At 43.9% G+C, this 13623-nt stretch overlaps 1 protein-coding gene across 7 annotated transcripts in view; it reads right to left on the bottom strand.

Annotated features, from left to right (window-relative positions):
• RREB1 (ras responsive element binding protein 1) overlaps positions 1–13623 on the bottom strand; it is a 122062-nt gene that overhangs the window by 62017 nt on the left and 46422 nt on the right. For all 7 annotated transcript variants that reach the window (XM_058832489.1, XM_058832491.1, XM_058832490.1 and 4 more), the window contains 2 exons: positions 3062–3181; positions 1509–1711 (listed from right to left, as the gene is read on the bottom strand). In XM_058832489.1, the coding sequence (XP_058688472.1) occupies positions 1509–1711; positions 3062–3181 (323 nt within the window). The remainder of the gene's footprint in view (positions 1–1508; positions 1712–3061; positions 3182–13623) is intronic.

Consider the following 13623-nt stretch of genomic DNA (forward strand, 5'->3'; position numbering starts at 1 on the left):
TAATAAGGGGCATATTCTGACCAGAATCTGAGATCCCTGCACTGCTACACACTAAAACAATTCATTGCTTTCATTCTGCTATGCTGAAAGTGGAAATTAGGTGTATTAGAGCCTGCTAATAAGACTGATACCCACTTAGTATTTCACATCTCACTTCTATTTTCTCAGTAATGCAGCCATTTGCCCCTATGGCCTTAACAATCTTTCAGCCTAAAGACAAATAGGCTATTTACTACGTTTTCAATGTATTTGTTTATTTTTATGCTGTAAGAATCCCTCTTAATCCTGTCACATTTACTCTAGAGCTTCCTTTGATTCGATGCCCACTGAAATACCAGGTGGAATAAAGGTCACCAACACTAATAAACTTCCCTGAAGCCAGACCACATGCTGTACCGGTGGACAGCTGTGTAACAGCACTGCCCTGAGACTGGTCTGGACTCCAGTGCCTCACTTCACATGATGAAATCAAGGAACCAGGGCAGCCCTCTAAGTGAGAACATTGTAAATAAACCTTAGAGCCAGGTGTTAGACAGGAGAATCCCACAAACACAGCTGTCTGTATACTGCCCATTCCTCATTTAAGGATGTCCATTTACAGCTAATGGCTTTTAACTCCTTTCATGCTAAAAAATCCAAGACAAGTCACAAGTCTGGCAACTGGGCAGCTACTCAGCAAGCTATTAATAAACTACTATAGGAACATCACATGAGACATGCCTCTCAACCTTTCTGGTCCCTGTTACATCTCGATTCATTTACAAAATCTCTGTGCTTCACCTCAAGCTCTAAGTCAAATGACCACAAGGATTTGGGGGTTTTCTTGATATTCTGCAGCACCTTCTTTGGAGCTTGGCCCAGCAGGAGAAAAACACAGATATAAATAACTACAGCTTAACTGATATGACTCTCTCTTTTCACTTGTTTAAATCAATACTGCTATCAGCTGGTGCCATCAACTGGTAAATGGAAAAACCCTGATAAAAACTACATATATTTACTCTGCAAAATTAATACAAGGCATTCTGCAATATTTCTTTTATTAATAAGGAAGTTAAGGGCACCTTACACTACACATATGAACTGAGTATCCTGATTAATGTTTTGTTCCAGAACCACTTTTAATTATAAATCACTTGAATCTTCTGTGGGGCACTTCTCATGAGATTATGTGAATGCAAGAGCCTGGAGAAAGGATGCAGCAAGACAAAATGGCAATTCTTTGGTGACTTTGTTGCTGCTAGAGGCATCTGCTAGACCAGCTCACATTGCATGGCACCAGAGCTTGTGCTCAAATGTTTTACATGTCAATCCAAGCAAGCAGACCCAGTTTTCTAAGTTATGGTCTGCAGAGATACCACAAAATATAGAGGAACAATGGCAGAGGCAAGAAACAACTGGTATGGGGAAAAAACGTAAAACAATCAAACAAACATAAATCACATCTTATCACTTCCCAGGCAGCTGCTTGTCTCCCCTTTGCCCTCCCTACATTTAAGTTTACATACCTGGTTCCTCCTGCCAATCCGATTTGGTGCAGGAGACTTTGAGGGGGACTTGACATTTTGAGAATTCCCACCATTTTCAGCAATCTTCCCCACATTCATCACTGCTGACATCATGGCGTCAATGGAGGACAAGTCTGCTCCGTCCAAACTGTTTGGTGAACTTGGTGATACCTTATAGCTGTTTAAGCTTTCCAGCTGCTTCTCTGGAATTAAAAACAAAAACACACATAGGAGTTCCTAGGCCATCTTAAAAAAACCCAAACAACACACAGTATTTTCAGCTGCCTGTAATTCACACCACACTCTGCTGGATCATCATGGAGCAGAGGCAACAGGCCATAACTGGAGTTCTTGTAACAGGACAAGCTTCTCATATCGGAATGCATAGGACAAAGTGTACATTTTTCTCATAGGACATTCCCATATTCTTAATTTTCAACCTTAATCCAATATGGAGCTTATAGAAAGATTTACTTTATGCTCTCTTGCTATGAAATGGTATTTGTGGTACCCTGTGATCACCATGAACTAGTAAAGCAGTACTGATGAATACACACTCTGGCAAGCACAATCATTCAAGCAGGCGCATGTTTTAAACAGGACTGCACAATTAAGGCCTTAGTAACACCGTGTAGGGTACTGGGTTATCTTTTAAGCATGGTTTAAGCCAGCCCTGTACACAGAATAAGCTAAAGTAGCAAAAATCCAACGAAAACAAAACCCTGTATCTCCCCCTGTTGCCTCTGTAGTGACACAGATGGCACATATGTGATTTTGGTATACCAAGCCATACTAGTCCATGGAGAACATGTGTGACATACATGACTAAGGTCACAGCTAAAGCTGTTGAGGTTCAAACTTCTCCATCACATGCTGTAAGTAGCAGGGATGCTCTTATCTCAGATACCAAACTTAAAATACACCTAAAATCTCATCTCTGGTTTCTTAACATACGGACATGTCACCACACAGGAAAGGCCTTCTATTTTCCTCTTTACAAGTTTGAAAAGGAAGATGCTTTCAAATTAAACACTCCTTTCCCCTCTCAGTAAGTTTCCCTAACAAACAGGAAAACCCTGCAAGTCTACTGCTCTGTCACCTCTGGTGGAAAGCACAGAAACTTAATGTGTGTTGTGAGTTGTCACTTCAACAGAGGAGTATGTGAGGGTGAACAAGGAGGAACACGTTTATCTGTGAACATTTGATCTCTCCATAATACCGTCTTTGGAACATAAGTTTGAGGATTATAAACAGGTGGTTTTTTGAGGCTAAGTTATGTGGCGCCAAGTTACTGTGAGCCAAGAAAATCTTAGTTTGGAAGCCTGCAGTGGTAGTTGAGAATTTATATGCCCATGCTTCTGTTCAACCCGTTTTATACTTTTCAGACAGATAAAAGTTAGGGATGGGAAAAAAAAAATGTATGCACCAGTGCTTCCGCTCAATGTGTCTTATACTCTTCACAAAATAAGGTGTACGGACGGGTGAGAAATGCTTCTAGATTCTTAAATGAATGCCTTAATTTACAGAATCACAGACCTAGTTGAACCAATTACCTTCATCTTTCTCCCCTGATTGACTGTGGCCCTCTTCTGGGTTGCTGGTCTCCTCGCTTAGTGTAGTATGTACAGTTGCGTCTGGCTCTTCGGCCTCTTCTTCAGCAGCACCCTCCAGCACTACATTGAGAAAGAAAGAAAAAGGAGAAAGGGAGTAAGCTTTTATGGAAGCCGTTTTAGGAAAGTAAGACTACAGCCCTTTATTTTGAGGGTTCCCCTGACTAACAGATAGGTCTGATGACAGAAGCACATCAGTGGTGCCAGTGCAGCCAAGCGCCCACTCTCATGAGTGCCCAGGCACTGGGCTGGGAGATGCTGCTGCTTCTGCCGCTGGCAAAACTGGGCAAATAAAGAAACCCCTACCAGCTTGGTCTGCAGTACTAAGCCAGCAAAAAACTGGAGGAAGAGAGAGCAAACTAGCTTATCACTGACAGTAGTGACATTTGATTAAGAAGTTGGAAGAATATTCTGCATCTAGAGAATTTAGGTTTCAATTTAGATTCAATTTCATACATACACTGCTCCCCTCTTCTCTTCTTGGAAGATTGACATTTATTCCAATACATGAATCTGTGGTGGCCACCTTCATCCTTCTAGCAGTGGTGAAATTACTACAGAGGTTTCTGGGACCATCTGGCACATTCCTCACATCCACTGCCCAAGGTTCCCACATGAGTTGAAGACGTAAGTAACCACTGTATGTTCCAACAGAATTCCTCCACACCCCTTTCTGCAACCACAAACTTATCATGCTATCATTGGGGTTTAAGGAAGGGTGCCTGTTCTCTCTGGAGAATGACAGGGCACTTAAACATCATTTTCAGAAATGATGTGGAACAATCAACACACGAGAAAAAGGAGTTCTCTGCCCACACCACTCATGGCTATAGCCTCTGGAAAAGGTTATTTGTAATATGGAAAACTACTGATATGTTTTTAACGGAGAAATACACTTTTATAACCTTACAGGCAAAATGTTTATTTCATTATGAAAACAAACACTGTGGATATTTCGTCATCTCAGATTTACTAATCACAATCAGTAAGTGCAGTACAGGTTATCCTTTTATCAAGAGAACAGACAATTGCCTTCAAACCACAGTTAAGAGGGTTTTTTGCTTTTAAAATAAATTACATCTCAATAACATGCAAATCAGTCATCACAACACACCTTCAAATGCTGTTTGAACAGCATTTGAAAACAATAAATGACTATGTTACCCCAACTGCCAACAATTTGGAGCGCCCAAGAATAGGCAGGCAAAAAGACAGGGCCCACCTGGTGTCAAGTGGTTCCTCATTTCACACCATGCCAGACAAAGCACCAGATTCAACCTTCCTACATTTAGCTGCCAACCTTCTAAGGAACAGCACACAGATGATCTGGCACAGCAAGCCACTGCAGTCTAGAGACAAAACCTGGGACCTGACTAAGCCCAGGTAGTGTAAGGCCCAGGAAAACATCAACCAACCTCTTAACAAACACTGCTTTCCACCTGCACCATCAAAACAAGAAAAACAGACTAACCTGAACAACTCAGAATAACTTTTCTCTAATTTTTTTTTTTTTCTGTTAAGAAAATACTAGTGATCCCTGTGACAGAGGGACTTCTTGCTCCAAGGTGAGGCCAAGCACCCATCCTAATGTGTTTTCTCCAGTAATTATGGGAGCCAGTTATTTATTTGGCTTTATTTTGTGTAACTTTACTGTTATTTTTGTTTGTTTTTAAAAAAGGTCCATCTCATTCAAGAACAACTTAATTATTTCTTTCCCCCCTGCCCCTTCTTATTTTCATCATTTAGTTGGTAGTTGACTTACTTTTGAATAAAATAAGCAACATAATTATTTTCAAGACTGGCCTAAATCTAAAACTGCTTGCTCTATCTGCTTAGCAGTATCAAAAATAAGGACCAGTTTAAACTATTTTAAGGTATTTCTGTTAAAAAAGTAAGTGCTTTAGTCCCTCAAAAAAACCCCTAAACAAACAAAATACACAATTCCTTCCAAAATACACATATCATTCCTCTTTCAGTTGATACCTAGCACATTAATGTCACCACTGATACATCCTGGAAGAAAATCATCTATTATGTAACTGTGAAGACTCCCGTGTTTGCCAAGGTAACTTTAAGACAGCTTAGTAGCTTCCCAGAGAATTAAAGTCAGAATTCCTAATGTTGCTTTTAGCAACACTGAAAATGGGAAATGCACAGAGAGTCTGCTGAACAGTCAGGCATATATCCACATTAAAAAACTCTACTGTTTCAGAAAAACCTGTCAACTTGCTCCCTTGTTTTGTTGTTTTGGGTTTTTTTAGGAGGAAAACTACGTATTATACTATCACAACCTTTCATAGTTTCTATGAGTCAATGGTTTTTCTTTTCTGAATCCAAATATCTTCCTCCAAAGGCAAGCAAATATATGTAGTCAGAGATCTTGTCCTTAAAACCATTTTCTGCACATTAAAAATTTCCAATTTTGAAAGCAGTCTAGAGATCACAACTGAACTGCTGCTGCATGCTTTTATTTACCTGTGTATTTTCCACTCTCTTGCATGAAACAAAAATGCACCACTGAAACAAAGACAACTGCATGAGCAGCACACACCAATTTCAGAAGCATAACTTTCTATTTGCAATAGGATATAAAAACAATAAGAATGCTGGGCCAAATCACTCCTTCCTGTGGGAAAACCCGTGGCAGAGTGCCTTTAGGCAGGAACATACTGAGAGATTTCTCTTGCAGTTGTTTTTTTTTTTTTTCTTTTTTACTTTGGGCTGTTTTTTTTTTTTTCCTCTTTAAAAAAAAACTCATCACTGAGAATGGGAAAGTGTTGGGATTTTCTTCCACAGCACCTATGAAACTCAGGGATTCAGACAGGCAGCACCCAGCACAGATGCCATACTGCCTTCAAGACTGTAAACCCACCCAGCTCACACCAAATGCCCCAGCCTGGAGGTTGTGCTGATAGAGCCTCCTTCCTCCCTCTCCCCAAAAGAAAACAAAGACCTCCAGGAAAAAGGATAAACAGGAAATAAGCTGAGAAACAGTGCAGCCTCAGGTTGCATTTTACATCGGACCAAAGCCTCTAGGAAACAGGGAAGCTGTCACAAGCATTCAAGTCATCTTCTACTTTGAAGAAACCCCCCAGTGTCACATTCATCCTGTGTGAAAAGGAGGAAAAGCAGAGAGCAAGTGACTAAGCAAGAGCACTGACAAATGGTAGGGGGACAGGACCAAATGAGACAATGCAACCCTCTCTGCATGGCCACACCAAGAGACCTGTCTTTTCTGCAGGAACATGTTCCTTCCACTTGATGAGGTTGCAACATGAAACTCAGGCAACTTCCATCCCACAGAGAGCCCTGAGGGGCCTATAGCTCCTGCTTCTGACAGAGGTCCACCCCAATGCCCCACATGACCAGCTAATGGGAGAGACACTGAAAAAGCAAAGCTTACAGAAAAAAAACCAAACAAAAAATCAAACAAAAACAAACAAACAACAACAACAAAAAACCAACAAAAAAAACCCTTGTTGCTTCCCATTCAGTCTGTACAGGAAGACACTTGCTAGACCTATTTCCTCCTTTGGGATAAAGTGTGACTCCACTGTATGTTAAAGCTGAGCCCATCAACAGTTACTCCCCCTGCTTTGCTTATGTGTATTTATTTGGAGTTTTTTGTTTGTTTGTTTTAAGACCACTCTAAACAGCTACAGCTGTTTCTCCTTCTGGTGAAGAGCATCATGGATGAAGCAAAAAGGAGAACACAGGCCACAGCAGAAGGAAGAAGAAAGAAGAAAAAATGATGAGTCTTCATAGTCACAGTCACTTGACTTGCAACTGAGAGGCAGCTACAAAAGCACAGAGCAGCACATCCTGGCCCCTGGGAGCTGGTACAAGTCTCTGTTCCAGATTGCTCCACTGTCTTTGCACATGAGCTCTCCCTTTGGAATAGATAGGAAGAAATGCACAATACAGTCAAGAAGGGGGAAAACCTGGTACACACAGCACAAAGCTGCCTATTGTTCTGCCTTCCGAAAAATATCCACATTAACGTTAAAAGTAGAAACCATGCACTAATTGGGCCACAGAAAGATTAACACTCTTGGCCAAATAGTTTTATTGGTTTCATTAAATACACTGTAGTATTTTGTATAGAACACAGTGGGGGAGAAGAAACAGGGAAAAGAAAGGACAGGTTTAGGAATGTGCGCCCCCACCCACCACGCATTTCAAACCACTTTTTCCCATGAGGTCCAAACAGGAATCCTGAGCCTTCTTCATCATTTCCATCTTAGCAACACTATTAGCTTAGTCAAGGCTTTCCCACTGTTTTTTTTCTAAGTGGCACGAAAAAACCCCAAGGATCATTTAAATGAAGGCCAGACCTGCTAGTATACAAATTTAGACAAGAACAGAACTTCAAAGAGAGATATCGTATTTGAATAAACAAAGTTTACTGTTTACCCTTGAGATTTTAATACCTAAGAATCGCTACACTGCACTCCAAACTGCTTCTGATGCACTGGTCTCCTACTAAGCTTCTACACAGAGAAGCGGATTTCACTCCCAGAGCACAAGACAATGCTCCCAAGCACAAATGGTCACTCCCACCCCAAAAGAGATCCATGCTATCACCTGCACTACCTTTTGAACATAACTTTCCATCAAAGCTGGCGGGAAGGAAAAAGGGTGAAAAAGCATCGTGTGGGAAGAAAAAAGGGCTAACACTATTCAAAGCACTGCCTCAAGGCAAAGGAAAACCAAATGAACAAAGTTTTCCCAACTGACCTTTTTTAATACCAACTCTGCCCTTGCTACTGAAGTACGGGTGCTGACTCTGCACCCCAGCAGCAGAAAATTACACTGGGAGTGTCACCTCACCATCACCACTGCTGGAGCACCAGTACAGAGCAGAGCAGCTCATGGGGAAAGGAGGACAAGCAAAGAAAGAGAGTGGCATGGGAGTAGCTGGTGGCTGCTCCTTCACGTAACAGAATGCTACCCCAAAGCTTTGGAACTTGCACCTGTAAATAACATTTTCCTCTAAAAAAAAACCAAAACCAAACACAAAAACAACAACCAAAGGGAGTAAAATCTACTGAAGGGTACTCTCTGAGCAGCAAAGACAGACTCTTTTTATAATTTTTCTGAGCTATTAGTGAAACAATCATTTTACCTGTGTTAGTGCAGGTATAATACTTTGCCTCTTGAAATAACCCTGTGAGTCTACAACATCCATATGTCTAACTTGTATACACACAGATATACCCAGAGATGGAATAAACAAGTGAACCACATGCTCATGGACATGCCTTAAAACTGAGTTATGGACAATCCTCTGGTGGGAGGGGAAGAAGCACTAAACAAGAACAAGATGATCCCTGTATTTCCAGACTATTTTGCATGCTGTTGCTATAACACCTAACAGGCTAAATTTTAAATATTCAAACATATTTACCCCTCCTGTTTTATTTCCTTGCAAGCATGATGGGATACATGTGCACATTTAGTTTTTATGTAGCTTTGGAAAATCCCTTTTTAGTGACTTATGGACTAGTAATGCTCCTTAGGACTTTGGCTCAGATGACCAGAAGCTTCTCTTCATAAAGCATACCAGAATTTGAATTTAGCTAATGGCTTTAGCAAACAACTCTGAATCACCGTGATACTCTGGCATTACATTGGTGCAATACACTTAAAACATGGAAGTTGTACTAATATAACAATGAGACACCATACGGGCAAAGCAGGGGTTTCCTGGGTGAAGTTCACCTTTATGCAATGCACATAGCTACTAGGCAACCTTAATACAAAATGAATTCATGCCCATCCTCTTGGCTCTGTGCTCCATTTGCTAACTTGAAGAGGGAAGCCATGTTTGCACCTTTCCCAAGAGCCGTGTGCTGTGGGAACAGCCCTCATGCAGGAGCCTGTGGTGGTGCCAGGCTAGAACTCAGACAAAAGCCGCTCTGGCACCAAGACCAAAAGTGAAACCTGACGGCCCCCTGACTCCCAACAGGAAAGCCCAGGACACTTGGTAATCACCTCATAGAGTTTGATTTGAGCCTGCACTGAGTTCTGACCAACAGTGCCCTTTCTGGGGACAGCAGTACCACACAGAACACACAGCACTGCAAGAATTGAAATAACCTATGGCTGCCTTTAGGATCAGCAGCTGATGATGAATTTTGAGACTTCTAATACCTTAGCACTCTTTTCCCTGACCAAAGATGTATCTGTGAGCTGCTCCTCATCTCTCCTGTTTCTATCAGCTTGTTGGCGAGCATCTGGCCCTCCAGGAAGCCTTTGTCTCAAAACTGCAGTTATCTTCAAGACCTTGCTCAAGCAAAAGGGATATTGAGATTTGAAGACAGCTTAACAAACCTGGGACCATGAACGCCACATTTAGGCAACAAAATAAAATCAGGGCAATAGGAAAGTAAAACAAGTGGCTCTAAGCAGACATCCATTCGTTCCTTCCCATGTTGACAACTGCAAACACCCCTCCATCCTCATCCTTGCCTGCCTGCACAGCTGTGAGGAGGCCAGTGGGAAGGGAATCTGGCTTCCCCCAGTCACTGGGAATCACGGCAACACAGGGGGAACACGGAACAAGACAGGCCTTGGGCTTTACCCAGCACATCCCCTCCCCACTGGCTGAGGAAGGACACAAAAGCAATACTGTCTGTCCTTATAAGCTCTGCTTTGCATGTGTTCAGGGAGTGGGGACAGCTGTGCGGATGGCTCGCAGAGTTCCAGGAAGTTGATGTGTTTCTTGGCTTTAACTCCAGTTTATTTGCCTTAGATGAAGTGGCAACCCGAGAAAGTCCCTTCATGTCTCCTCTGGGCTGGCACTGGCTGCAGTGGGGCAGCACTCCTTGGGACATGGCCCAGGGTCTTTCCCCACACTGTCAGTCTTCCCTGGTCCAGTTGCTGCATCTCTCACTTGGGCCAGGGCTGGCTTACATCCCAGAGGGCAAGGGGACAGCCTTGGAACACGCTGTGGGAGAGGGTGGGAGTCCAAAGCAGAGCCAGAGACTGAAGGGAGTGGGCCCTGAATGTGGGGTGGAAGTATCTTGCAAAGACAGGACAGGTCAGGCAAGTGGCATCACACCGCCTACAAAAAACACTGCCCACATGCCCCTAAGGAGCCCAGGAAGAGGCAAGAGAGCAGAACGGCAGGGGGAAGCTGCCGTAAGGACCAGTGGGCAACCCCACCATGCTTGTTCCCATGTTCAACAGGCTGAGGAAAGGGAGATGCACCTGTCTGAGAGGAGCCCCAGCAATCCTGGGGAAGCACAACCCTGGGGTCAAAATCTCATATCCTGCTGCTGCCATCTCAGACAAGCAAGAGGAGATGAAGGATTGCAAAATGAGGAAACAATCAAAACGTAGCTTTGTGTTTTTGTTGCTTGGGTTTTTTTTTCATTTTCATATTGCCCTGACAAACCCACTTGACTTAAAACCCTGCAGGGAATGTGGGGAGAGCTATAGGTTAAGGTCCCATCGCCTGTGTGCCTAAGCAAGTACTGTGCTGAGGGAATTAAGATACTTGTCCCAGAGCCCAATGAGTGAGCTAGATGCATCACAGTAGGGAGAGCCAGATGGAAAACATTTCTGAGTAACAGAGAAGAAAAGAGACCTCCCCTTCAAATGCTCTGAGTTACAGCACCCCTCAGCTCTGACTGAGGAGACGCTGCAGGCACGCAGGGTGGAGGGGCATGCCGGGCTCAGCTGGGTAGCTGTGACGGAGATGCTGACATCCCCGACAATATATGGCCAGTCTAAACCACGGGATATCTTGTCCTTTTAAGGTGGGCCAAGAGCAAGCATCTGTGCAGCAGCAGCAGCAGCACAGCCCCAGCCTGCCATCAATAGCCCCTGGTGTCACTGAAAAAACAGGGGCTCCTGTGCCATACCAACTGGCTGTGCAGATGCCTGGGCACCCACCCCAAGAGGAGACAATCCGTCTGGTTGTTCCTCTTCACAGCATCACGGAAACAAGAAGGCACATTAGTAACAAGAGGAAGAAAGCCATGAAACCATGCGGCTGGGCTGCTCCCTGGCAATTGGTGCCTGCAGCTGTTGGGGAGGGAGGGAGGTGGGGAGGGAGGGAGGGAGGTGGGGAGGGAGGTGGGGAGGGAGGGAGGGAGGTGGGGAGGGAGGGAGGTGGGGAGGGAGGGAGGGAGGTGGGGAGGGAGGGAGGGAGGTGGGGAGGGAGGGAGGGAGGGAGGGAGGGAGGGAGGGAGGGAGGGAGGGAGGGAGGGAGGGAGGGAGGGAGGGAGGGAGGGAGGGAGGGAGGGAGGGAGGGAAGGAGGTGGGGAGGGAGGGAGGGAGGGAGGGAGGGAGGGAGGGAGGGAGGGAGGGAGGGAGGGAGGGAGGGAGGGAGGGAGGGAGGGAGGGAGGGAGGGAGGGAAGGAGGGAGGGAGGGAGGGAAGGAGGGAGGGAGGGAGGGCCTATCCCTGTCCCCATCTCTGTCCCTCACCCTGATGGCCAGCAGCTCAGCCAAGGGCAGCTTTAGAGCCACCACTCAAGGTGAAGGTTTAACGCGAATCTCTGGAGGGAAAAACAAGAAAACATTTCATCCCCTCACACTTGCTCTTCACACGTAGTCAGAGCTCTGTGTGTGTGTGCACAACAGGTTCAGCAGGGATTACAGAGGCAGGATGAATCACATTGAGGAAGATACAGAAAATCTCCTGTGCTAGTGCCCTGCTTCTTGTGCAGTGCTCTGGCTGCAATTCTCTTCCTCCAAGATGCGTATTTGAAGAGTTTCACAGAGGAACTAAATGCACAACAGGCAATTTTACAAAAATCATTCTGAAAATAGGATAAGCTAGACCATGAAAAAACTCCTCTTGGAGTAGCTATGTTCCACATGGTGTTTCACCACTCTAACTGCATCCATATGCTAGCAAACACAGGCAAGCCCAAGGGGGAGAGCATCAGTTTGCTTATTGCAGAGCTCCCAACTCATCCTTTGCAGCCCAACCACACTGGCTTTGCAGGAGATGCCAACATACTCTCTGCTTGGAGCACTGTACCAGGTAGTTTGCCAAAAGATTTTATGCTTCACAAGATAACACAGCAAAATAAGAAAAGTAGAAATTACAGGGATTTTAACCCATTTCCGGAGGGTAGTGTTGTCAACCATCAGGATTTTATCGTGAGCCTGTAAAATCTGATGGTGCTACATTACTGCACAAAATCTCAATTTTTTAAGTCAAAATTGAAGTTTTTTGACTTTTGGAAAAAGAACAGACACATTACATGCTCAGCAAAATACAAAAAGCAAACTGAAGTGAACAGATTAATTTTAAAGCCTCAAGCTTTTAAGGATAACCATGATCTCAAATGTTCAACCTGTAATTTTTTAAGATACAGGGATAGCAACACAGTGTCCCTTCTCTACACAGTACATTCTGTACTCTGGAACATATACCTTCCAAAACTAAAATTACTTTTTTAAAGAGAGAAAAGAATTGTAGTATCTCAGCACGTTTCTAACATTTTATTTAAAAGCCAACACAGCTGCACTTTAATGTTACTTAAAGATGGAAACCTACATCGAATTACCAAACTTGTTTTAAGCAGAAAGACATTCAACATGCAAATATTTTGCAAATAGAATGATTCAAGAGTTTGAAGCTCCTCTCACTGCTCTTTTCCAGGGAGCATGACTTGCTGACAGGATTAACTACTGCCAGGCTCACGAAGCTGGGAGACAGCTGCCACATAGCAGCCATTTATTACAAAGCTCCACTCCTCTAAAGTTAGGAAAGAGGCAGACTGTTTCATCTGTGTTATCAGCAGGGTTCCTCTGCCCCACAGGCTTTAGTGACTAGGCTTTTTCTAAACAAACACCTCCTTTTCTCCCCCACCTTGTTAACATCATATCTTCCTGTATTCTGTTTCTGGCCAGCACAGAAATTATTCCCCCTGTCACATCCTCCCAAACAACAACAACAACAACAACAACAATCTATAACCAAGATAATTTAAAAAGTTCAGAAACACAAATCATATTCCTATGCCTTCCACCTGAAACAGATTTTTAAATTAGGGAGTTGTAGCTTGAGATTTTCAGAAGGGAAAGCATAGACCACAGGAAGGAGAGAGAGAGAGAAATATGCTGGAGCAAAGAGACTCAGAAGTGTGCTGCACAGCTCTCCCTCTCCCATCCACCCTAGAAGGCACTGGTAATGTCAGCCTCCAACTGCACTATCCCAAGGGCCTACACAGCTTTTTCATGAGCAAGATAACTGGTAGCACTCCTGAGCTTGTATCTCCATGCCAAGCAGACTCTGCAGGCCCACAAGCCAAAGCCAACATCTGCCCCCCACCACAAGAGGTACAAGCAGATCTCAAGTCAACCAACTCCTACAGTGTGCTAAGGACTAGGAACAGATATAAACCAACTCCATAATCTCCATGTGATATTAAGCATAGACAACCATCAGCTGACATTCTCCTGGTATTGTGAGCCAGAGTTAAAAGGTACAAACTAACTGTATTTTACTGTGCTTATTCTAGATATGTATTTGCCACAGATGTCA

This window comes from Poecile atricapillus, chromosome 2 (genome assembly GCF_030490865.1).
Source record: "Poecile atricapillus isolate bPoeAtr1 chromosome 2, bPoeAtr1.hap1, whole genome shotgun sequence".
NCBI classification, from domain to species: Eukaryota; Metazoa; Chordata; class Aves; order Passeriformes; family Paridae; genus Poecile; species Poecile atricapillus.